Source organism: Coregonus lavaretus (genome assembly GCF_964263955.1).
Source record: "Coregonus lavaretus genome assembly, chromosome: 4".
In the NCBI taxonomy this organism is placed as follows: Eukaryota; Metazoa; Chordata; class Actinopteri; order Salmoniformes; family Salmonidae; genus Coregonus; species Coregonus lavaretus.
The window spans coordinates 67,108,262-67,133,119 of record NC_139991.1 but is presented as its reverse complement, the minus strand read 5'-3'; the positions used below and the strand labels follow the sequence as shown (position 1 = coordinate 67,133,119).

Here is a 24,858-nt window from a genome sequence, read left to right as displayed (position 1 = left end):
ATTGAAAATGTGTTGTGGATGGGTATTCCAGCATGACAATGACCCAAAACACACGGCCAAGGCAACAAAGGAGTGGCTCAAGAAGAAGCACATTAAGGTCCTGGAGTGGCTTAGCCAGTCTCCAGACCTTAATCCCATAGGAAATCTGTGGAGGGAGCTGAAGGTTCGAGTTGCCAAACGTCAGGCTCGAAACCTTAGAAGATCTGCAAAGAGGAGTGGGACAAAATCCCTCCTGAGATGTGTGCAAACCTGGTTGCCAACTACAAGAAATGTCTGACCTCTGTGTTTGCCAACAAGGGTTTTGCCACCAAGCACTAAGCCATGTTTTGCAGAGGGGTAAAATACTTATTTCCCTCATTAAAATGCAAATCAATTCATAACATTTTTGACATACGTTTTTCTGGATTTTTTTTTGTTATTCTGTCTCTCACTGTTCAAATAAACCTACCATTAAAATTATAGACTGATCATGTCTATGTCAGTGGGCAAACGTACAAAATCAGCAGGGGATCAAATACTTTTTTCCCTCACTGTAAGGGGGAAGAGAAGGGAATAAGGTGTTGGTATCTGAGGGTGTAGAGGAGCTTTCACCTCACACTCACAGACACACACTAAAATGGGAGAGGTTTCTCCACATCCTCTCCTTACATGAAGTCTCTTAAAACGTATTTCTCCTCTCTCCTCCCATTGGTTAGGAGTTTCTCCCCTGCCAACACCAGTTCTGGGTGGAGAGAATCCCATGTAATCCCAATCATAAAACCCCCCATAATATCCCAGTGTAGCAGAGCAGTGCAGAGTCACTAAACCATGGCAGTCTTTTCCTCCCTACTAGCCTACTGTATGTGCTCTGGTCCAGCCCTAGTCAGTCTCTCTTCCCATGTTAGTTAGGTCCAGCTGATTGTGTCCGTCCATCTATCCTTCCCGTCCGTCCGCCCGTCCGTCGTAAAGTGGAGTTAGTGTCTGTAGCACAGTGGAGATCCCTCGGCGGGCCCCTGGTCCCGGGTTTCGGCACCACTAGGTCTTCTCCTCGCGCTCTGTCCGTCTCCGGGTGATGTTTCGAGGCTTGATCTTTAGCGAGAGCTCCCACAGCGCCTCCTCGGCCAGGTGGTCGCTGAAGTCGTTGAAGAAGCACACAATGTCGTCGTTGCGCTTCAGCTCATAATGCCTTTGGAGAGTCGGAAAGATAGACAGAACGAGTTGCCGATGGATAAGCGATACAAATATGAATGCTGGAAATGGTGCACCTTCTGTTGTATGGGGGTTAATATGAAGGTTTTCATATAAGATTTGGTTCACTGCTTACCTCACATGGGATGATTATTGTAGTCTTATTGAATGACATGAAATAGACCAAGGATGGGCAACTGATGGGGGTGGGAGCCACAAAAAAATTGGAACTCATGAGGAGCCGCAGTGGCTCCGCAGGCCTACAAAAGGGGGGCCCGCCGCCAGTTGCCCATCCCTGAAATAGACCATATTCATACCATGCTCGCTATAGGTTTGTGGATGCTTTTCTCCTGGGATGACCTTTCTACTCACACTTGCTGGAAGCGCCTCATGCTGTCCAGGATGTTGAACTGCTGCCAGCGCTTAGAGAAGTTGACCTTCCCATCGATGAGATCAGGGTTCCCCAGGTGGACGAAGGTCAGGTCCTGCAGGATCAGACCGCTGGGAGAAGAGAGGAGGAAGAGGAGAGAAACAGAGAGATAAAGGACAGTCCTATGACGAGTACACAAAAACACACCATTTCATTGAACATTACCCGGCTCAGTTGCACATGTATGTACACAGACTTACAGGTATGGGATGCATGGAGGCTCCACGTCGGCCAGAGCCGCCCGGTACGCTCGGAAAGACGACGAGCTGTCAATCAAAGTGCAGTATTCCTCCAATCCCTGGGAGAGACCAACAGTGTGTGTTACAATGTGTTATACCCACAGCACACCCCGATACCCGAGTATCTTAAAGAGACACCATAGAAATACAATTCAAACACTTGAGTATGGATATCTAGTATAGCTATATCACATACAGTGGGGGAAAAAAGTATTTAGTCAGCCACCAATTGTGCAAGTTCTCCCACTTAAAAAGATGAGAGAGGCCTGTAATTTTCATCATAGGTACACGTCAACTATGACAGACAAATTGAGATTTTTTTTCTCCAGAAAATCACATTGTAGGATTTTTTATGAATTTATTTGCAAATTATGTTGGAAAATAAGTATTTGGTCACCTACAAACAAGCAAGATTTCTGGCTCTCACAGACCTGTAACTTCTTCTTTAAGAGGCTCATCTGTCCTCCACTCGTTACCTGTATTAATGGCACCTGTTTGAACTTGTTATCAGTATAAAAGACACCTGTCCACAACCTCAAACAGTCACACTCCAAACTCCACTATGGCCAAGACCAAAGAGCTGTCAAAGGACACCAGAAACAAAATTGTAGACCTGCACCAGGCTGGGAAGACTGAATCGGCAATAGGTAAGCAGCTTGGTTTGAATAAATCAACTGTGGGAGCAATTATTAGGAAATGGAAGACATACAAGACCACTGATAATCTCCCTCGATCTGGGGCTCCACGCAAGATCTCACCCCGTGGGGTCAAAATGATCACAAGAACGGTGAGCAAAAATCCCAGAACCACACGGGGGGACCTAGTGAATGACCTGCAGAGAGTTGGGACCAAAGTAACAAAGCCTACCATCAGTAACACACTACGCCGCCAGGGACTCAAATCCTGCAGTGCCAGACGTGTCCCCCTGCTTAAGCCAGTACATGTCCAGGCCCGTCTGAAGTTTGCTAGAGTGCATTTGGATGATCCAGAAGAGGATTGGGAGAATGTCATATGGTCAGATGAAACCAAAATAGAACTTTTTGGTAAAAACTCAACTCGTCGTGTTTGGAGGACAAAGAATGCTGAGTTGCATCCAAAGAACACCATACCTATTGTGAAGCATGGGGGTGGAAACATCATGTTTTGGGGCTGTTTTTCTGCAAAGGGACCAGGACAACTGATCCGTGTAAAGGAAAGAATGAATGGGGCCATGTATCGTGAGATTTTGAGTGAAAACCTCCTTCCATCAGCAAGGGCATTGAAGATGAAACGTGGCTGGGTCTTTCAGCATGACAATGATCCCAAACACACCGCCCAGGCAATGAAGGAGTGGCTTCGTAAGAAGCATTTCAAGGTCCTGGAGTGGCCTAGCCAGTCTCCAGATCTCAACCCCATAGAAAATCTTTGGAGGGAGTTGAAAGTCCGTGTTGCCCAGCGACAGCCACAAAACATCACTGCTCTAGAGGAGATCTGCATGGAGGAATGGGCCAAAATACCAGCAACAGTGTGTGAAAACCTTGTGAAGACTTACAGAAAACGTTTGACCCGTGTCATTGCCAACAAAGGGTATATAACAAAGTATTGAGAAACTTTTGTTATTGACCAAATACTTATTTTCCACCATAATTTGCAAATAAATTCATTAAAAATCCTACAATGTGATTTTCTGGAGAAAAAAAATCTCATTTTGTCTGTCATAGTTGACGTGTACCTATGATGAAAATTACAGGCCTCTCTCATCTTTTTAAGTGGGAGAACTTGCACAATTGGTGGCTGACTAAATACTTTTTTCCCCCACTGTATCTCTATGTCAGACTTAATCCACTACTGTTTGACTCACCTCTGAGGTCTGTTTCTGCCACTCCAGTCTGCGGATGGGGGCCGAGTCCAGGGCAGACAGTATTGCCAAGTACGAGTTGAAATTGTTCAACTTTCTTAAGTGCTACATAAAAAGAGGAGAAATAGGATAAGAACAGTTGTCCAGAGAGTTAGTCATTAACTAGATATAGTAAGTTATATTTAGTTAACAGGAAATTATATTTAGTTAAGAGGAAGAGCTGTGATTGTATGAACGTTGAGGTCGGTCACCTTCATGATCTTAATGAACTTGAGGAGCAGCTTCTCTCGGTCCTGGCCTTTCTCCTGCTGAATGATTAGAGAGCGCACCCTAGAGGACAAACACAAACAGTGTTGTGTGAGAGAGAAAGCGAGACTGTGTGTGTGTGTTTTTGTTTTGGCCATTGTGAGGTGTTGACCGGTCATTGCAAAGCTAGGTGACTTGGGAGTGATCAGGTCCATCTGGTGGGAGGTATGTCATGCATAGACAGGCTGTAAGCATAGGCTCAGGTCCAGCTCTCACCAGTAGCTCATGTTGTTAAAGTGCTCTGTGAACTGAGTCAGATTGGGACTCTTCTCCTCGTTCTGTTCCTTGGCCCAAAGCAACACCTCAGGAATCTAAGGAGAGAAAGAGGGAGATATATAGGATTAGATCACTGGAGCAGAATGTCAATTTCTCTGCAGTGAATTGGAAGCAAAACAAGGATAGTAAAGGGCTCTCTGGTACCTCGATTTTGTAGAAAAGTTCTGCATCCAGAAGCGTGAGCTGATCGGCGATTTCATGGCTGCGGAAGTCATGCAGCGTTCCGGGCCTGTGGTCACACACACAAAAAAGCTTAATGACAGAAAGCAAACATCGATTGTACAAGCAAACGCAAGAAGAGGTTGTCATAGCCCCTTCCATTCTCTCCTGACCCCTGACCCTTAACCCCTGGTTGACCCCTACCTTGCGGACACGCCCCGGGCAGCCAGCGGCTTGAGGGAGTTGGTGCAGCGCAGCAGCTTCTTCTGCTCCACCTTCAAAACAATAACAACAATTCATTTACAGACATAACATTCAAAATGCCTCCTAATCACAAGCTACTGCAGAATGAGACCCTGTCCTGAATATTCTAACTGACAATACCAATAGATTTGATCTATACACCATAGCACTTTTATTAAGTGTAACACAGTGTGAAGATGTTAAAGGGGGATAGGTGTTGAGGTGAAGGTGTTGAGGTAGGTGAAGGTGTTGAGGTGAAGGTGTTGAGGTAGGTGAAGGTGTTGAGGTAGGTGAAGGTGTTGAGGTAGGTGAAGGTGTTGAGGTAGGTGAAGGTGTTGAGGTAGGTGAAGGTGTTGAGGGAGGTGAAGCTGTTGAGGGAGGTGAAGCTGTTGAGGGAGGTGAAGCTGTTGAGGGAGGTGAAGGTGTTGAGGTAGGTGAAGGTGTTGAGGGAGGTGAAGGTGTTGAGGGAGGTGAAGGTGGTGGTGTTGGTGGACAGACCTTGTCCAGGATGTTCTTGCGGAGCACGCGGGCCAGGCTCAGCTCGCCGTTACACACCAGCCTGAACACCAGGTCCATCAGCTGCTTCAGGATGTCCTCTGTTAACTCCACCAGACTGATGGAGAGGGGGGAGAGGAGAACAGTAAAGGAAGGAGAAGTTAATTCACTTAACACTGAAAGGTAAGTTACCATTGAGGGTTGTCTGCTTCAAACACACTCTTTGGAAGTCATTTCTGATATGTTGGATCCCCAGGGCTATCTACTGCCTAGAAAGATTGTGGAAGACCCTTGGGTCCCATCTCCAGAGAGAGTGGAGCTTTAACAGTAAAAAGCCACCTCTGTGGCTCTACAGAGAGTCTGAGTTAGGTACTGTATAGAATATGTCCATCCATACTCACCACAGTTCGTCCACCACTCTAACGAGCACAAAGAAGGTGTTCTTGCTGACCCGCTTCTTAAACGTGTCTGGACTGTGACAGAACCTGGTGTATGTGGTCCGTGGTCAAGGAGAATACTGAAATGACCTGCACTCTCAAGTATTAGATCCCATATTCACAAAATAATGAATATTTTTTCTACTCTCACAGCAGTCACTTTAGGTGTCAACATGGTTGGGACAATCACGTTTACCTACACACCTTTTCTGTATTTATCTCATCACCACAAGCCATATCCATTCAGTTGTTAGTATTCCAACACACAGTATCTAGCTGGTGTTGAGACACTCGAGGCAACCAAAAAAGGATATCTGTAGTGCAGCTTCTTAATTAGGTCCTCTGGGCTGATGAAGGTCCTGTATGTGGTCAGGAAGACCTCACAGTACAACACCAGATCTGTAGGGGAGCAGAGGAGAAGTCCACCCCTTTAAGTCCGCCCATTTAAGTCCACCCCTTTAAGTCCACCACAAATCATCTGAGGTTGACAACTAACGATGGATCCTCTCAACTTTAGAGAGCATGGATGACATGAATAGGATGGAACACGTCTGGTAACCTCTGATATACAGAGAAATAAGCTGGAAAAACAAGAATGTTCTATCTATGTCAAGATATACTGCAGCTATTCTACAACTGTTCACATGTCACTGTAGACCAATTTAACAAGACAAAAATTGTGATCAGATCCCTCTGGTTTGAACTAGATCTATGACACACACACACACACACACTGTGCCACTGACCCAGAACCACAGTAACACACATTCTAATAGGGGCTGCTGTCGAACGGTGATAAATGCTACCTACCTTTGCGGTCTGTCTCTGTGGCGTGGACTAACAGAATATCCCCTGATCCAGCACGCACATCAGGACCATCGTCATTCTGAGAGAGAGGGGGAGAATGAGAGAGATGGAGAAAAAGAGAGCAGAGAGAAAGAGAGAGAGAGAGAGACAGGAGGGAGGCAAGGCAGATCGATAGAGAGGGGTGAGGCAGATAGAGAAAGGAAAAGGGAGAGAGAGAGGGGGGCGAGGAAGATAGAGGGATGGGGGGGGGCGAGGCAGACAGATAGAGAGACAGAGAGAGAGAGAGAGAGAGAGAGAGAGAGGGTTAGGGAGAGAATTTATGAGGATTAAGGCAGGAATGCAGTCTAGCCCAAAATGCAGCTCTCTCCTCTCTGTCCATGCTCTCCCTCCCCAGCACCAGCTCCACTGACGAGAGAGAGAGAATGAGAGTGTAGGGGGAGAGAGCGAGGGAGAGGGCTGGCGTACGCAGGACACACACTAATCACACAAGCAGACAGATCCCAACAATAATACTCTGCTTTACCGCTACAGTTGTCCTTTGTTGATTAACCAGACCTCCCTCTCTCTTTATCCCTTTCTCTCTCCCTCTCTCTCTCTGCCTCTGACCTTGCAGAGTGGGGACCGGGATCAGCACACACACACACACACACACCTGTCTGTCAGACTGCACCAAACCTAAAAAAGGAAAGGGAATTATAATGAGGAAACATGCCCTGCAGTTCCTCTAGAGGTCAGTAGTGGACTGAGAGTAAGTCGAAGAAATGTGAGTGAAATGTCAATACCACCAGTGTGAAGGTTTCTTATGTCAGAGTCTCACATACAGTATGTAACATGAACAGAATAGCATTTAAAGAAATTGTAGCCAAAGACAACCACACAGTTTTCTAGAGACAATGCTCACTTAGCCAATAGACATGGGTAATAATGTTAGTGCAGTCATGAATGAGGGCAGCATTACCTCCTGTTTGAGTGTTATCCGGGACATGATCTCTTTGTGGTCGATGAGAGAGAGCTCATCCACTTCCTCCTCATCGCTCTGGACCGAGTCTGTCGACTTCTGCCTCCTGCTGACAGAAAGACAGACAGACGGAAGCACCGTTAGGTCAGTTTACCTCAACTTACATACATAGACATCAATTTATTACCTAGAATAGAATTGTTACCCATGATAAGTGTTCCATTCAAATTTCACTGGTCTGAAGGGGCTTTGTCTCGTCTAGTAATTCTATGTCTATGCTTACATATACCTAGCATTTGTCATTAATCAGCATCCATTTCATTCAATTGGCGTTTTACCTTCTAGGATCACCGGATCAAGTAAAAACATTACGCCTGAAGGGGAGAGGGACTGTTTATGCAATGTGACCTGAGCGGTCACTTTATCCCATACCTGTCCTTGTCCAGAGCCTCCTTGCTATTGGAGGAGGGCATCTGTGGGGCGGGGTCTTGAATGACATCGTCAGCAGCGATTGGCTGTGTGGGGCAGAGTAAGCTCTGTCAAGGTAGGTTGAGGAGCAGGAATCATGGAACACCAACACATCATTTACACAAAGGCTGTCTCCATCAGAGTTGAAATGGAGTTAGCTACCCCTAATGTGTAATAGGTAGAAGTTGTCATTAACCACTGATACAGGATCAGATATTTGCTCTTCCCCCTAATGATTACAGTTAGTATTGTTCCAATAATCTGATCCTAGAGCTGTAATTTCTTAAGGAAAACAGTCCTAAACTGCCTTATGTAGTCATGTGTTTATTTTTCCCAAGCTTTAGCACACAATGTTTGGCATAAAGGAGCAACGAGTTTAGTCTGCTTCGTGCTTTCATTTTTTTGCCATGGTGTATCGTGACAATCCTACTAGGTTGAGTGCATTAGTTACTTACTCTGAGGCAGGGAGGCAGCTCCAGCTCCCCATTGGCCTGGCTGGATGAGTACAGGTTGACATACTCGCCTTCGCCACCCTCGTCCACGCTCTACGGGAAGAGAAGAGGGACACCATGGTTGAGAGGGACGGCCTCGGAATAATTTAGCCTAGAACATACTGTGGGGACAGCATCTATTGGGACAGAAAACTCAGGGCTGCGGTGAGGTATGGAAAAGCACTTCTACATTGAGTTGTATGGTTTTTACTGGTTGGAAGTGTCAATAAATGGCCACTAGGTGGCACTGGTGTACATGATTAGTGTTTAATGAGTGTACAGTATTTCAGTATAATGTGTGTCTGTTACACATGATGGTGAATAGGCAGAAACAGAGTCAAAAGTTATATGGGTTCATTTAGACCCACATCTACAATCAGAGTCAGGATAATAGAATAAGCAGACTAGAAAGTAGTCAACAATCACCAAAGCAGGAGGAAATCTTTCACTATGGTCCACAGTTTTGATGCTTTGTGATTACTGGTATGACAAGGTAAATGGTCCATGAGTCACCAACAATGTTATTGTCTGACGGGCATCCACTTTAAAATGACTCCTTATTATTGAAACATATCTCCCTGTTATCTCCCTGTCTGTCTGCCCGTCTCTGTCTGCCCGTCTGACTATGTCTGCCTGTGTCTGTGAGCTCACCACTGCTGAGGTGTGGAGGAGAGAATCAGTTAGAAGAGAAGTGGTCTCAGAAGGAGGAAGACAGACAGCCACAGAGCCCAATGAGTCGGCCAGGGAACCGTCGGGCCTGCCCATGCTGCCATCCAATATGGTGGCATTGGTCAAGGCGACCTGGTCTGAACTCTGCGATTGTTGGAAAGTAGGAAAGGAAACCAGGAATGAAAGGACAGTGTTATGACAGGTTGAGAAAATAAATCAGACATAATCAAAGCAGAAAAGGAAGTGGTAAAGTAGAAAGAAAAAGAGTCCCCAGCAGCACCTCCTCCTCCTGGACTAATGTGGATTTATGGTTCAACATACTGTAACAATGAATGGACTGATATCAACCTTTCCATGCCTTCCATGTGACTGTGATTGTAAGTGTGAATCAGAGTGTGTGTTTGTCCGGGATTGTGTGGTCATGGCGCCCAGGTGAGCAGATTCCTGTGAGGAGGAGAAGCAGAAAGCTAGTAACCTGCTGTAACACGCTGTACACTGTCTACCAACCCTGTTATGTTCAGTAGCGGTGCGTGGGTAAAATCAGAGAGGAAGCCAAGCCAGTAAAAAAGCAATTTTACAACCTATGGTGTGATAATTGCGTTGTTTGCTCTATAACACATTCGTTCATATGCCACCGTGATATACAATAAGGCCGTGACAACAAAAAGACAACAGTCACACAGTGTCGGAATAAATTCAACTACACATACGTTTGTTTCACCACAAAACACAACATCTGTCCGGTGAAGTCCACAAAGCAAATATTGCATGTAACAAGCAAGTTAATGTTTTCAACAGTTTACTAAACAACTACTAATTTAGAACCACGGAGTTACCACAAGTCAGCACAAAGACAACAGGAGCACTGCCTCCGCTATTCCAGCACCATTTCAACTTAAACATATAAAATCAACAAGTATTCGGAAAGTATTCAGACCCCTTGACTTTTTCCACATTTTGTTATGCTACAGCCTTATTCTAAAATGTATTACATTTTTCCCATCAATCTACACACAATACCCCATAATGACAAAGCAAAAACTGGTTTTTAGAAATGTTTGCAAATTTATTACAAATAATAAACAGAAATATGACATTTACAAAAGTATTCAGACCCTTTACTCAGTATTTTGTTGAAGCACCTTTGGCAGCGATTACAGACTCTAGTCTTCTTGGGTATGACACTACAAGCACACCTGTATTTTGGGAGTTTCTCCCATTCTTCTCTACAGATCCTCTCAAGCTCGGTCAGGTTGGATGGGGAGCATCGCTGCACAGCTATTTTCAGGTCTCTCCAGAGATGTTAGATCGGGTTGAAGTCCGGGCTCTGGCTGGGCCACTCAATGACATTCAGAGACTTGTCCCGAAGCCACTCCTGCGTTGTCTGTGTGCTTAGGGTTGTTGTCCTGTTGGAAGGTGAACCTTTGCCCCAGTCTGAGGTCCTGAGTGCTCTGGTGCATGTTTTCATCAAGGATCTCTCTGTACTTTGCTCCATTAATCCTTCCCTCGATCCTGACTAGTATCCCAGTCCCTGCCGCTGAAAAACATCCCCACAGCATGATGCTGCCACCATCATGCTTCACCGTAGGGATGATGCCAGGTTTCCTCCAGACGTGACGCTTGGCATTCAGGCCAAAGAGTTCAATCTTGGTTTCATCAGACCAGAGAATCTTATTTCTCATGGCCTGAGAGTTCTTTAGGTGCCTTTTGGCAAACTCCAAGCGGGCTTTTACTGAGGAGTGGCTTCTGTCTGGCCACCCTACCATAGAGGCCTGATTGGTGGAGTGCTGCAGAGATGGTTGTCCTTCTGGAAGGTTCTCCCATCTCCACAGAGGAACTCTGGAGCTCTGTCAGAGTGACCGTTGGGTTCTTGGTCACCTCCCTGACCAAGGCCCTTCTCCCCCGATTGCTCAGTTTGGCCGGGCGGCCAGCTCTAGGAAGAGTCTTGGTGGTTACAAACTTCTTCCATTTAAGAATTTTGGAGGCCACTGTGTTCTTGGGAACCTTCAATGCTGCAGAAATGTTTTGGTACCCTTCCCCAGATCTGTGCCTCAACACAATCCTGTCTCTGAGCTCTACAGACAATTCCTTCGACCTCATGGTTTGGTTTTTGTTCTGACATGCACTGTCAACTGTGGGACCTTATATAGACCGATGTGTGCCTTTCCAAATCATGTCCAATCAATTGAATTTACCACAGGTGGACTCCAATCAAGTTGTAGAAACATCTCAAGGATGCTCAATGGAAACAGGATGCACCTGAGCTCAATTTCGAGTCTCATATCAAAGGGTCAGAATACTTATGTAAATAAGATTTCAGTTTATTTTATTTTATACATTTGCAAAAATTTCAACAAACCTGTTTTCGCTTTGTCATTATGGGATATTGTGTGTAGATTGATTAGGGAAAAAATGAATTTAATAAATTTTAGAATAAGGCTGTAAAGTAACAAAATGTTTAAACAGTCAAGTGGTCTGAATACTTTCCGAATGCACTGTATACTTACTTTAACACACTGAAAACAAACATAAAGAAACAATTTAGTCCAATCAATGTTGCTAAATATCATGTGGCTGTCCATGGTACTGATGTCTGTCTGTCTGTCTGTCTGTCTGTCTGTCTGTCTGTCTGTCTGTCTGTCTGTCTGTCTGTCTGTCTGTCTGTCTGTCTGTCTGTCTGTCTGTCTGTCTGTCTGTCTGTCTGTCTGTCTGTCTGTCTGTCTGTCTGTCTGTCTGTCTGTCTGTCTGTCTGTCTGTCTGTCTGTCTGTCTGTCTGTCTGTCTGTCTGTGTGCGCACACAAGTAAAACAAACAAAAAAATACTCAAAAATGCCAATGCCATCCTCCTCTCTTTCATGTTGGCAAAACGGTCTATGGCTCTGTCATACAGTACACTTTTAGTTTTTGTTATCATAGGCTACCTAGCTAAAAAGCTTGCTAGCCTGACTTCTTTGCATGGGCAACAATGAATCAGGTAAGTTAGCTAGCTAGCTAACGTTAGTTAATGTGAGCTTACTAGGCTACATATTGAACTTCAATCGTCTCAGGCCCGAGGCACAACATATTAATTTATGGTTAGATCATAATCATTGGCCTGTAAAGAGAATTAAGTCAAAACCACAAGTCCAAATCCCCATCTCCATCCATTGCTTAGGAAAGGGCCGATTTAGCAAGCTAGCTACTGCAGGACATCAACACAAGCAGACCAGAAAAGTTTTTCTGAAAATGACGTTTTGCTTAGGAAGTGATTTGATTGGTCTGAAGCCAAATCCAAACTGGCCTCCCTTGGGGGGCATTTTGCTGCACCAGGACAGCTCAGCTCAACATGTTATACCTCTTTTATTTGTATTTTTTATTGGTCAAATATTTGGGGAAGCCTGGCTTCACTTGGCATCCATGAATACACGCCACTGGTTATGTTACTGCCTACCAACCCTGTTATGTTACTGCCTACCAACCCTGTTATGTTACTGCCTACCAACCCTGTTATGTTACTGCCTACCAACCCTGTTATGTTACTGCCTACCAACCCTGTTATGTTACTGCCTACCAACCCTGTTATGTTACTGCCTACCAACCCTGTTATGTTACTGCCTACCAACCCTGTTATGTTACTGCCTACCAACCCTGTTATGTTACTGCCTACCAACCCTGTTATGTTACTGCCTACCAACCCTGTTACTTCCTACCAACCCTGTTATGTTACTGCCTACCAACCCTGTTATGTTACTGCCTACCAACCCTGTTACTTCCTACCAACCCTGTTATGTTACTGTATACCAACCCTGTTATGTTAATGTATACATACCAGAGCAGACAGACCATAGATCTAGGGGTGTCCCAGATTTTAAAAAATCTTGGTTGACCAAGAGTCGTCTGTTCTTTCGACCAATCGACTGGTCGTAATTTTAAAACGTGCATTTTGTCCATATATAGACACACCCTATGTGTTTTAATAAAATCAATTATGTAGGCTAATGAGCTTGTCTGATTTCTTTAAGCACGGTGATTAAATAATTAAAACACACAAATGACTCAAGGAGGGAGCCTGAGATATGCGTGCCAGTTATGATTTTCTTATGCACATTTTCGTGGAACAGTTTCATTTATTTTATAATAAAGTCTACGTATCTCAAAATCATTGTCATGTGATTCATTCAAATTATATCTAAATCTACATGAAAATTATATAAATCTAAAAGTAACTTTTATTGCCATTGCCAATTATGTAAAAATAGCCTACATAAAGCCAACAAATAAAAACATTGCAGCCTGCAGGTAGAACATTTCCTGATAAAAACAAATCCCATTGTCTATGCATGGCCTGTCTGCAAGGAACTTGAAACATTGTATGAACTATCAATTTGGTCCACCAGTGGTTATCGAAAGGGAGAGAGATGGAAAGATTTTAAAAATAGGCTACATTCAGGAACTATTGTCATTCTCAATGGATGTAAAAACAGACTTTGTTTACTTGCTGTTTGAGGTGAAGGAAAATGTTATTTTGAGAAAGCTCTACAGCTCATTAGCGGTGGTGAATTAAGACAATCAGAAATAGTATCAGATCCCCAAATGGGCACATTTATAGGCCTACATTTGCGCGCAGGCCAGGTAGCCTAGGCCTACTTCTATGTGTAATCAGGTGCGCGTTCTTACTCAACACTGACAGGAGCACTCCAAACAAAACAATTAATAAATTAACAACTCGTAAATGGAATGAAATAAATCTAAACTTGTTTCTCACAAGTATAGCCTAGGTTGTGCGCTCTGCAAACAACGTGTCCACTCCGACAATGAGAACTGTAAAAAACGGTAATAATAATATATTGAATGCATTAATAGAAATTACGGTAACCAAACAACCATTGAAAAATGATGGTAATTAACGGTAAATGTACTAGTGGTGATACTGGTGTGCCATCCCCGCGGTCTCCAATGGATTAGTCCACTGAGACAGGCGTCAATCAAGACGTGCTATAAAAATGTTTGCCGGCAATTGCTTGACTAAAAAAAGTATCGGTCGACCAACAGTCTATTGACCAAACAATCGACCAGTCGACTAAATGGGGTCAGCCCTACATAGATCACTGATGAACACCACACACAGACGGGCGTGCACACACCATCTCTCTCTCCCTCCCTCCCACACCCACACAAGCATAACAGACACTAAACCTAAGGCACCACGGTATGCAAAAGTGGAATAAGAACGAATTAGGATGTTTCCACTGAAGACTAAGGACAGTTTCTATTCTTTCCACCCAACAAAATGTTCCCACATACCATTCCCCACAAATGTACAACCATAAAACATACTAAACAAACACACACACACACACACACACACACACACACACACACACACACACACACAGAGAGAGAGAGCGGAGAAGAAAGACTTTCCACTGGAATGGCATTGTTGGCACTAAATCTAATGACTAAATCAAATATATTGCATATATTTTCTATTTCCTTCCAGACGTCCCATCCTCATGGCATCCCCCCAAAACATCACGCCCCGAGGACTTGAGGAATGTGAACATTCCATTGGCACACACACTGGGTGGGGATTGAGGGTTTGGGGGAGGCATGAGAGGTGTAACAGAGAGAGGAGGGGAAGGGTGAAGAAGTGGGGGACAGGAAAAGGGCTGGATTTAATTGTAAAGTGTACTGTGATGTTTAACGTGTAAATTAAGTTGGATTTGATTTAGTGGGCAAAAACGGGTAGAGGTGAAGAGGAACGAGAAAGGGGGATTGGAGGAGGAGAAAAAGGGAGAAGAACGGTAGAGGAGGAAGAAGAGCAGGTCAGGAGAGGGAATCTGTTTTGCATCAGGCCAGGTCCATATGGAGTGATTCCACAGGGAGATGCTCACCCCTCCTCCCGACCTCCTCAGCGTGCCCCCCACACCCAGGGGCCATATGGGGTCAGCCCACTCCCCAAGACCAAGATCATCTGCTTCATATCCATTAGAGGTCAAGGGTCAGGCGATAACAGTGTCAAGCGTTAGCTTTGTTAAAAATGTCCTCCAGTGATTTAAAAAAAACGTTTACTGTTGAAAAGTGATATCCCAAGTATAAATACAGTAAAGTACACACATTAAAGGGTACATTTTTTTTGTTTTTTAGACAACTGCAAAACTTCAAAGAGTAGGGCATCCAAGGAGTTGGTCTGATGGAAATTTGTGATGTCATTGGCCTCCTCCCTTGCTTGAGGAATAATAGAGGAGCAATATGTTGATGATGAATGTGATGTTGACGCTGATGTTTTTTGTTTTTGTCAGCACATTGATATGTTGTTGACAAGATTATATAAGAATGCACAGAGCACAACTTTGGCTTGCTATACTTTTGTGCTGCTTCTAATGTGGATCACTAGTAGACCTACTGTATATAGTAGTGTTGATGGCTGTCAGCCCTATGACTTGATGGACTAGCCCATTGTATTGACTAGAACTCTGTGTCATTGTGATCCATATGGGTTCTACAGTTGAAGTCGGAAGTTTACATACACCTTAGCCAAATACATTTAAAAACTCTGTTTTTCACATATCCTGACATTTAATCCTATTAAGAATTCGCTGTCTTAGGTCAGTTAGGATCACCACTTTATTTTAAGAATGTGAAATGTCAGAATAATAGTAGAGAGAATGATTTATTTCAGCTTTTATTTATTTCATCACATTCCCAGTGGGTCAGAAGTTTACATACACTCAATTAGTATTTGGTAGCATTGTCTTTAAATTGTTTAACTTGGGTCAAACGTTTCGGGTAGCCTTCCACAAGCTTCCCACAATAAGTTGGGTGAATTTTGGCCCATTCCTCCTGACAGAGCTGGTGTAACTGAGTCAGGTTTGTAGGCCTCCTTGCTCGCACACGCTTTTTCAGTTCTGCCCACAAATTTTGTATAGAATTGAGATCAGGGCTTTGTGATGGCCACTCCAATACCTTGACTTTGTTGTCCTTAAGCCATTTTGCCACAACTTTGGAAGTATGCTTGGGGTCATTGTCCATTTGGAAGACCCATTTGCGACCAAGCTTTAACTTCCTGACTGATGTCTTGAGATGTTGCTTCAATATATCCACATAATTTTCCTTCCTCATGATGCCATCTATTTTGTGAAGTGCACCAGTCCCTCCTGCAGCAAAGCACCCCCACAGCATGATGCTGCCACCCCCGTGCTTCACGGTTGGGATGGTGTTCTTCGGCTTGCAAGGCCCCCCTTTTTCCTCCAAACATAACGATGGTCATTATGGCCAAACAGTTATATTTTTGTTTCATCAGACCAGAGGACATTTCTCCAAAAAGTATGATCTCTGTCCCCATGTGCAGTTGCAAACCGTAGTCTGGCTTTTTTATGGTTTTTTGGAGCAGTGGTTTCTTCCTTGCTGAGCGGCCTTTCGGGTTATGTCGATATAGGACTCATTTTACTGTGGATATAGATAATTTTGTACCTGTTTCCTCCAGCATCTTCACAAGGCCCTTTGCTGTTGTTCTGGGATGGATTTGCACTTTTCGCACCAAAGTACGTTCATCTCTAGGAGACAGAACGCGTCTCCTTCCTGAGCGGCATGACGGCTGCGTGGTCCCATGGTGTTTATACTTGCGTACTATTGTTTGTACAGATGAACGTGGCGTTTGGAAATTGCTCCCAAGGATGAACCAGACGTGTGGAGGTCTACAATTTTTCTTCTGAGGTCTTGGCTGATTTCTTTGGATTTTCTTATGATGTCAAGCAAAGAGGCAATGCGTTTGAAGGTAGGCCTTGAAATACATCCACAGGTATACCTCCAATTGACTCAAATTATGTCAATTTGCCTATCAGAAGCTTCTAAAGCCATGACACCATTTTCTGGAATTTTCCAAGCTGTTTAAAGGCACAGTCAACTTAGTGTATGTAAACTTCTGACCCACTGGAATTGTGATACAATGAATTATAAGTGAAATAATCTGTCTGTAAACAATTGTTGGAAAAATTACTTGTGTCATGCACAAAGCAGATGTCCTAACCGACTTGCCAAAACGATAGTTTGTTAACAAGACATTTGTGGAGTGGTTAAAAAACGAGTTTTAATGACTCCAACCTAAGTGTATGTAAACTTCCGACTTCAACTGTATATGTTCAAAGTTGTCTTAATGCTCCTTTGCTGCAAAACCAATTGCCCTATGGGACAAACTTGACCTTGGAGCCATAGAGAACAAAAGAAACATGGTTATCATGCGCTCAGCTAACCACCTCAACATTCATCACCAGGTATAGACTATCTGCTGTGGAGGTCCCTGACCCAAAGTCCTATTACTCGCTCCCATCAAATGAAAGGGTGTGTGTGTGCGTGTCAGTCACCAGATCTCAACACAATTGAACACTTATTGGAGATTCTGGATTGGCGCCTGAGACGGTGTTTTGCACCACCATCAACAAAACACCAAATGATGGAATTTCTTGTGGAAGAATGGTGTAGATTTCCAGACACCAAGGTGCATTGAAGCTGTTCTGGCGGCTCGTGGTGGCCCAATGACTTATTAAGACACTTTATGTTGACGTTTCCTTTATTTTGGCAGTTACCTGTTCATCATGAGCACACATTTATCATAATCAATTTTGGAACCATGCCCAGAGACGAACAACAAAACGCATCATAACCGGGTAAATAAAACAGAGGGGCCGTGAGCCACTCAGGAGAAACAGAACCACATAATTCAGGGCTATCGTCAGTCAGATCCAGACAACACAGCACTGGAGGCCTGCCCTTTGGGCCGTTAGGGCCAATCAGGTAGACTCACCATGGGTGTGGTTAATGAGGCGTGTCCACTCAGGTAGGAGGAGCTAGAAACCGATAGGCTGAGGCCTAGGCCAGAGCCCGCCTCCTCCGCCGCCGCCACCAATGACGGCTGGAGGTGGCACGACAGAGAGGAGGATGAGGAGGAAGAAGGGGAGGAAGAGTGGGAGGCCTGAGGAGGAGAGGAGGGAGAGAATGGAAGAAAAAAGGAGAGGGGAAAGATAGATAAGAAGAAAGAGAGACAGAAGCAGTGAGAATAGGGGAAGAAAAGGAAGAAAAAAATACATGAAAGAGATTAAGAAGAGACAAAGAAAGAAAAATAGTAAAGTTTATTACACTAGATATAGAGCAGATGGAGCAGCAGTTTTAGAACCAGAGCCAGAAATGAGAGTTAAGCAGAGGACAGCACCAGCAATGGTGAAATCTACCACTGAAGAATGGAATCAATGGAGGAAGGAGAAGACTCCTCGTTGCTGACACTGAACATGAATTAGCGTAATTAGTTCAGCCACACGGTCAGCAAAAGTCAAAGGTCATCGCTAGGGGTCAGAAGCTCAGAAGACACCAAATAGTCCGGACAACTGCATTCGCTCACAGTATTCAGATCTGACTGCGGCACGCTAAACCTACCAAGCTCTCACGGTCCAAACTCTACAGCTTCAAAGAAACCAGGCCAACTACAAGGCCCAAAACACACTTGAAATATGATTCCCCCCCCATCAGTCTTATTATCTGACTGGCACTGGCAGACCGTCAAAATGACTTTTATTTCTCAAAGCCGTGTAAAGTCGCCAGAGTGTGTAAAGCCTGTAACATGGTGGCTTATTGGACAGGAGGAATAGGACGAGGAGGTAAACAGGCTTATCCTCGACCTCATCAAGTCCCCTACACCACCAGCCAAGATTACCAGGAGAGAGGGAGGAGGAGGAGGAGGAGATGGAGAAGAGAGGGAGGAGGAGGAGAGGAAGGAGAGAAATACAGTTGGAGGAAAATAATACTTTACAACAGAAATCATCCAAATAAAAGTTTTGGAAGTGTTCAAATAGACAGTGGTTGGTGGATGGCAGAAGACGACTGACGGTCTCTCTCTCTCTTTCTCAGTGGTGTCCTACTGTATGAAGATACAGTGAGGGAAAAAAGTATTTGATCCCCTGCTGATTTTGTAAGTTTGCCCACTGACAAAGAAATTATCAGTCTATAATTTTAATGGTAGGTTTATTTGAACAGTGAGAGACAGAATAACAACAAAAAAATCCAGGAAAAACGCATGTCAAAAATGTTATAAATTGATTTGCATTTTAATGAGGGAAATAAGTATTTGACCCCCTCTCAATCAGAAAGATTTATGGCTCCCAGGTGTCTTTTATACAGGTAACGAGCTAAGATTAGGAGCACACTCTTAAAGGGAGTGCTCCTAATCTCAGCTTGTTACCTGTATAAAAGACACCTGTCCACAGAAGCAACCAATCAATCAGATTCCAAACTCTCCACCATGGCCAAGACCAAAGAGCTCTCCAAGGATGTCAGGGACAAGATTGTAGACCTACACAAGGCTGGAATGGGCTACAAGACCATCGCCAAGCAGCTTGGTGAGAAGGTGACAACAGTTGGTGCGATTATTTGCAAATGGAAGAAACACAAAAGAACTGTCAATCTCCCTCGGCCTGGGGCTCCATGCAAGATCTCACCTCGTGGAGTTGCAATGATCATGAGAACGGTGAGGAATCAGCCCAGAACTACACGGGATGATCTTGTCATTGATCTCAAGGCAGCTGGGACCATAGTCATCAAGAAAACAATTGGTAACACACTACGCCGTGAAGGACTGAAATCCTGCAGCGCCCGCAAGGTCCCCCTGCTCAAGAAAGCACATATTCAGGCCCGTCTGAAGTTTGCCAATGAACATCTGAATGATTCAGAGGAGAACTGGGTGAAAGTGTTGTGGTCAGATGAGACCAAAATTGAGCTCTTTGGCATCAACTCAACTCGCCGTGTTTGGAGGAGGAGGAATGCTGCCTATGACCCCAAGAACACCATCCCCACCGTCAAACATGGAGGTGGAAACCTTATGCTTTGGGGGTGTTTTTCTGCTAAGGGGACAGGACAACTTCACCGCATCAAAGGGACGATGGACGGGGCCATGTACCGTCAAATCTTGGGTGAGAACCTCCTTCCCTCAGCCAGGGCCCTGAAAATGGGTCGTGGATGGGTATTCCAGCATGACAATGACCCAAAACACACGACCAAGGCAACAAAGGAGTGGCTCAAGAAGAAGCACATTAAGGTCCTGGAATGGCCTAGCCAGTTTCCAGACCTTAATCCCATAGAAAATCTGTGGAGGGAGCTGAAGGTTCGAGTTGCCAAACGTCAGCCTCGAAACCTTAATGACTTGGAGAAGAGGAGTGGAACAAAATCCCTCCTGAGATGTGTGCAAACCTGGTGGCCAACTACAAGAAACATCTGACCTCTGATTGCCAACAAGGGTTTTGCCACCAAGTACTAAGTCATGTTTTGCAGAGGGGTCAAATACTTATTTCCCTCATTAAAATGCAAATCAATTTATAACATTTCTGACATGCGTTTTTCTGGATTTTGTTGTTGTTATTCTGTCTCTCACTGTTCAAATAAACCTACCATTAAAATTATAGACTGATCATGTCTTTGTCAGTGGGCAAACGTACAAAATCAGCAGGGTCAAATACTTTTTTCCCTCACTGTAGGTCTGCTTACTATTAGGGCTGGGAATTGCCAGTGACCTCATGATACAATATTATCATGATACTTAGATGCCGATACAATATGTATTGCGATTCTCACAATTCTATATGTATTGTAATACCCATCCTATATGTATTGCGACACTATACTGTGATTTTATTGCGATTTGATGTTCCAAACATATTGCTAACCATATGTCTGCTGCAGAGGGACAAGAGAGAGCCATGAGAAAACGAGTATTGATCAGTCATGGAAATAAAAGTGCTGAAAACAAATTGGCACCCTATTTAAAAAGAAGGAGAACAAGCTATGGAGGAAAAATACAGCCAACGGGCTCCCGAGTGGCGCAGCGGTCTAAGGCACTGCATGTCAGTGCTAGAGGCGTCACTACAGACCCTGGTTCGATTCCCGGCAGTATCACAATCCAGCAGTGATTGGGAGTCCCATAGGGCGGTGCACAATTGGCCCAGCGTCGTCCGGGTTTGGCCGGGGTAGGCCGTCATTGTAAATAAGAATTTGTTCTTAATCAACTTGCCAAGTTAAATAAAGGTTAATAAATAAATTGTAATGGCTGGAATGGAATAGATGGAACAGTATCAAACACATCAAGCATATGGAAACCACGTTTGACTCGGTTCCATTTATTCCGTTCCAGCCATTACAATGAGCCCTTCCTCCTATAGCTCCTCTCACCAGCCTCTGCTAGCCTCTACCCAGGTCTAATCTGACAAATCAAATGACACAAGTGTCTAACTGGTGACACCATAAAGGTTTTATCTTTACAGGTTAATGCATAGTCTAACCTCACCACTTGACACCTCAATCCCCAGCTATGTTGAACCAATCCCCATTAACCTGAAAATATAGCTGACCTCCCCCTGACCTCCCTAGCCCCTCCCCCACAGCTCTCCCCTCTATAGACTGATTGACCGAGAGAGAACGAGCAAGAGAAGAAAGAACAAGAGACTAGGCAGACTGAACAAAACCAGTGAGAGATACCAGCGAGAGATAGATGGAGGAATGGATTCCTGCAAGAATGCAGCTTTGGACTACTGTCCTTTCCAGCCAACCAGCCTACAACCACCTGACGAGTACAAATTACCTCAGAGTTTTTCTTCTATGTCGTGTTGATCAGGCCTCAAACTGAAGAAAAATGACTGAAACAGGGAGGGTCCAATAAGAAAGGTCCCTTTTTATTTCCCGTTGCACGTTTTAAAACATTTTCCGTTGCGTGCCAAAATGAACACGACCCTGCTCTACATTGACACGTGTTCTGGTTGCAAATGACCTATAGACCTATAGACTGTCTACTGGTTGTCATACAGCATAAATGACCCCCGTGGGAATCCGACCCCTCACCTTTGACCCCTAGGCAATAACTACTGTTGCAGCACCATGATCCACCACAGGGGGCTTAAACTTTCACCTTTTAGATTTCCACGTTTAATTGTTGACTTGGACTTGTGTTAAATCATCAACCTTAAACCCCTACGAGTAAAACATTTAACCATTCAGCACTCAACCATGACCACATGGATGTCCACCTGGAGAGGAGACCTCACAAAGAACCTTGGGCTCCCGATTCGTCACACTTTTCCCATAGTGTGCACTTGCACGCTCCACCTTCATAACCAGTGCATCAATCTCTAGTGTCCTTCTGAAACAAGACCGCTACAGAGGATTGAGAAATTCCACTGGTGAGCTCTGAGGTGGCGTAGTCAATAAGGGCTCCCAGAATGTGTGAGTGGGGGGGTGAGGACTTGAGGGTGAACACACACACACACACACACACACACTCACCAGCTGCCTCTGCTTGGGGGGCAGGGCGGGGGGTGGGAAGAGGGGTATGGGAAGGGGCTCGTGGACCGAGTCAGTGCTGCTGAAGGAGTCGTTGAGGCCGTAGACGTCCTGGAAGCGTTTGTTCCTCTGCTGGTAGATGCTCTCATTCTGTGGGGTCTGGTAGAACACTGAGGGTTGGGGCTCCGAGTAGTCCTCCACAAACTGCATGTACGCCAGGACTGGGAGGAGATTACATAGCAGGAGATTAAAAGTGATTAAAGTGAAACGTTAACATGCACATTCCCAGCCTCAATTTTCCCATCTTTCCCTCAATCTCTTCCACTCCTTCTGTCCCTTCCTTTCTCCCGCACACCCCGTCTCCATTTCTCCCTCTGCCACTCACCGTGCTTGTTCCTCTTCTCAGGCAGCGGCGGTGGACTGGAGGGCACGTCGGCGTTCTCGTTAGCCTGGTGCTGGGCCACGAACACCCCCCCGTTGCTCTGGGGCATGGGCGAATTGGGCATGAAGAGGGGGAAGGGGGGCGTGGGGTGCAGCAGCTCCTCCTCTGACAGGTTATCGTATTGGGAGGGGGACCTCTCGTTGAAGGGCCCCCCCGAGGAGCCACAACCGTCCTGATAGGGCGAAACCTGGGAGCTGCGTCGCTTCTTCTGGGGTAACGCTGGAGGAGCACTGACGCGGGATGGTAGCAAGGGGATGACGGGGGTCCAGTGCTCGGAATGGGGTGGGTGGGGTTGTTGGTGGTGGGGGACGGGTGGGGACCTGAACCGGGGGTGAGGAGGGACGGGGGAGGGGCACTCGCTGTGGGACTCAGGGAGGGGGGACAGGGACGTGACCCCTGAGGGGGTGGCGGTGGAGGGCAGGTGGGGGTCCCCTGTGAAGACAGCGAGGTCCTGGTGGAGGAAGTCGTAGTCGGGGTCGTAACCCTCTGTGTTGTCTGGATAAAAAAAAAATAGGTGCAGTGAAATGTGTTGTAAAAGGAGACAGCGACAAGAGGTTAGAAAGAGGGAGACATTTGTAGAGAAAATAACAAGTGTTTGTGGTTAGGTGAGGTGAGGCTGTTGACATGTAAAGTGGGTGTTTGTTCAGTCTATGTATTTTTGTCCATCTTTACTAAAACAATTGTACTGTGTTGTGTGTATTTTATAGTGTGTGAAAAAATTTGTGTTTGAATTGGAGTGCTTGTGTATTCGTTTCTATTTGGGTACAGACAGTGTATAAAGATCAACTGTGACTATGATGAGTGTCTAATTGAATGTATATGTGTTTGTGCTCCTACCCAGTGTCTCACAGCTAGTATTTCTGGAGCACTGTCCACTGTCCTGTTCCATGGAGCAGAGCTGCTCTTCAGACCTGCTGAGCTTCCCCATGCTGCTGTAGGGCGAGAGGCGCGGGGAGTCGCACCCGTATGACTGGCTGCCCCCCGAGAAACGCCTCTGGAGGAACTCCTGCTCATAGTCCTGCTGCTGCGCACACAGACAGACAAACATACAGACAGACATACAGACAGACAAAGACAGACATAGAGACAGACAGACAGGCAGACACATACACACAGACAGAAAATCAAAGGAGAAACCAGTTAAGTCAGCTACACAGTCAGTTTCATCAAACAATAGAAAACTTTGTGGATATATGATCCAGTAATGGCCGGCCTAATCAAGTCTGATTTAGTCAGTCACTAGTTATGTATCTATCACTGTATCACGTTATCACTTTATTTCACTATAGTCTGGTAATCCACCCTGATCAACACCATACTCTGATGCAGATGCTCTATAGTAGACCAGTGTACAAGACCACAGTATTACTATCGAGTAAGTGGGTGTTATTCAACCATAACCCTTGGTGTGGGTTGGTGGTACCTGTCTGTGGACGCTGCAGGGCAGGCTGGAGCCACGGCTCATGGGGGCCACCACTGCCACCCGGGTGGGCGACGGGGCCGACTGACGCTTCTTTGGGGGCAGGGCTGGAGGTGGACTGGAGAGAGAGAAGTAGGACGTAGGACTATCAGTGAGAATGGAGGTTTTTAGGCCCAACCAGGCTGACAAAAGAAATACACACACACACAGTTTACTGCTCCTTGAGCAAGATTGTGGGATATGACACTGAGGGGTTGTCATGGTAAAATCAGCATTTCGTGCTTAATGCCTCTTTTTCGATCACCTTTGGAATATCCCAAACAGAAGTTGGGCTTTCCAGGTTATCACACTGCAATCATCACAAGTCAATGGCACATCATAAAATCAGCAGGTCAAGGAGACATGGGGGACTATGACTGGGTAAATTATGACAGTTATGATATGTACACACCAAACAGATTCATATATTAATGTTTATATGACGTCATTGGTACACACTCATGCACCAAGCTTTCTCCTGATTGGATGAGGGCTTCATTGCACGGCGTGATGCAATGACGCATAATTAGGAACTCAAGCATGCAAGACACGACACTCCACCAATCAGGCACTCCACCTATCAAGATGCTTCCAGGACGGGATTGGACAGTTATTAAGGAAGCGGGATGTCACAATTCAGGGGGATGACCCTATTTGCTAACGTACGTGTCAGTCTTTGTGGA

General features: G+C 45.1%; 1 protein-coding gene across 1 annotated transcript; it reads right to left on the bottom strand.

The window, feature by feature from the left end:
- Positions 1-485: 485 nt before the first annotated feature.
- On the bottom strand, positions 486-24,674 carry LOC311127523 (rap guanine nucleotide exchange factor 1-like; the record flags this gene model as incomplete). Its single annotated transcript, XM_084159345.1, has 20 exons — positions 486-1,165; positions 1,540-1,668; positions 1,798-1,895; positions 3,677-3,778; positions 3,925-4,003; positions 4,196-4,290; positions 4,400-4,484; positions 4,619-4,689; positions 5,156-5,270; positions 5,554-5,646; positions 5,904-5,988; positions 6,400-6,475; positions 7,355-7,463; positions 7,787-7,869; positions 8,278-8,367; positions 22,278-22,495; positions 22,660-23,211; positions 23,554-23,740; positions 24,140-24,254; positions 24,643-24,674. The coding sequence occupies 20 exons, from the start codon at positions 24,672-24,674 to the stop codon at positions 1,015-1,017; spliced, it is 2,565 nt and encodes an 854-aa protein (XP_084015471.1). The 3' UTR covers positions 486-1,014.
- Positions 24,675-24,858: the final 184 nt, after the last annotated feature.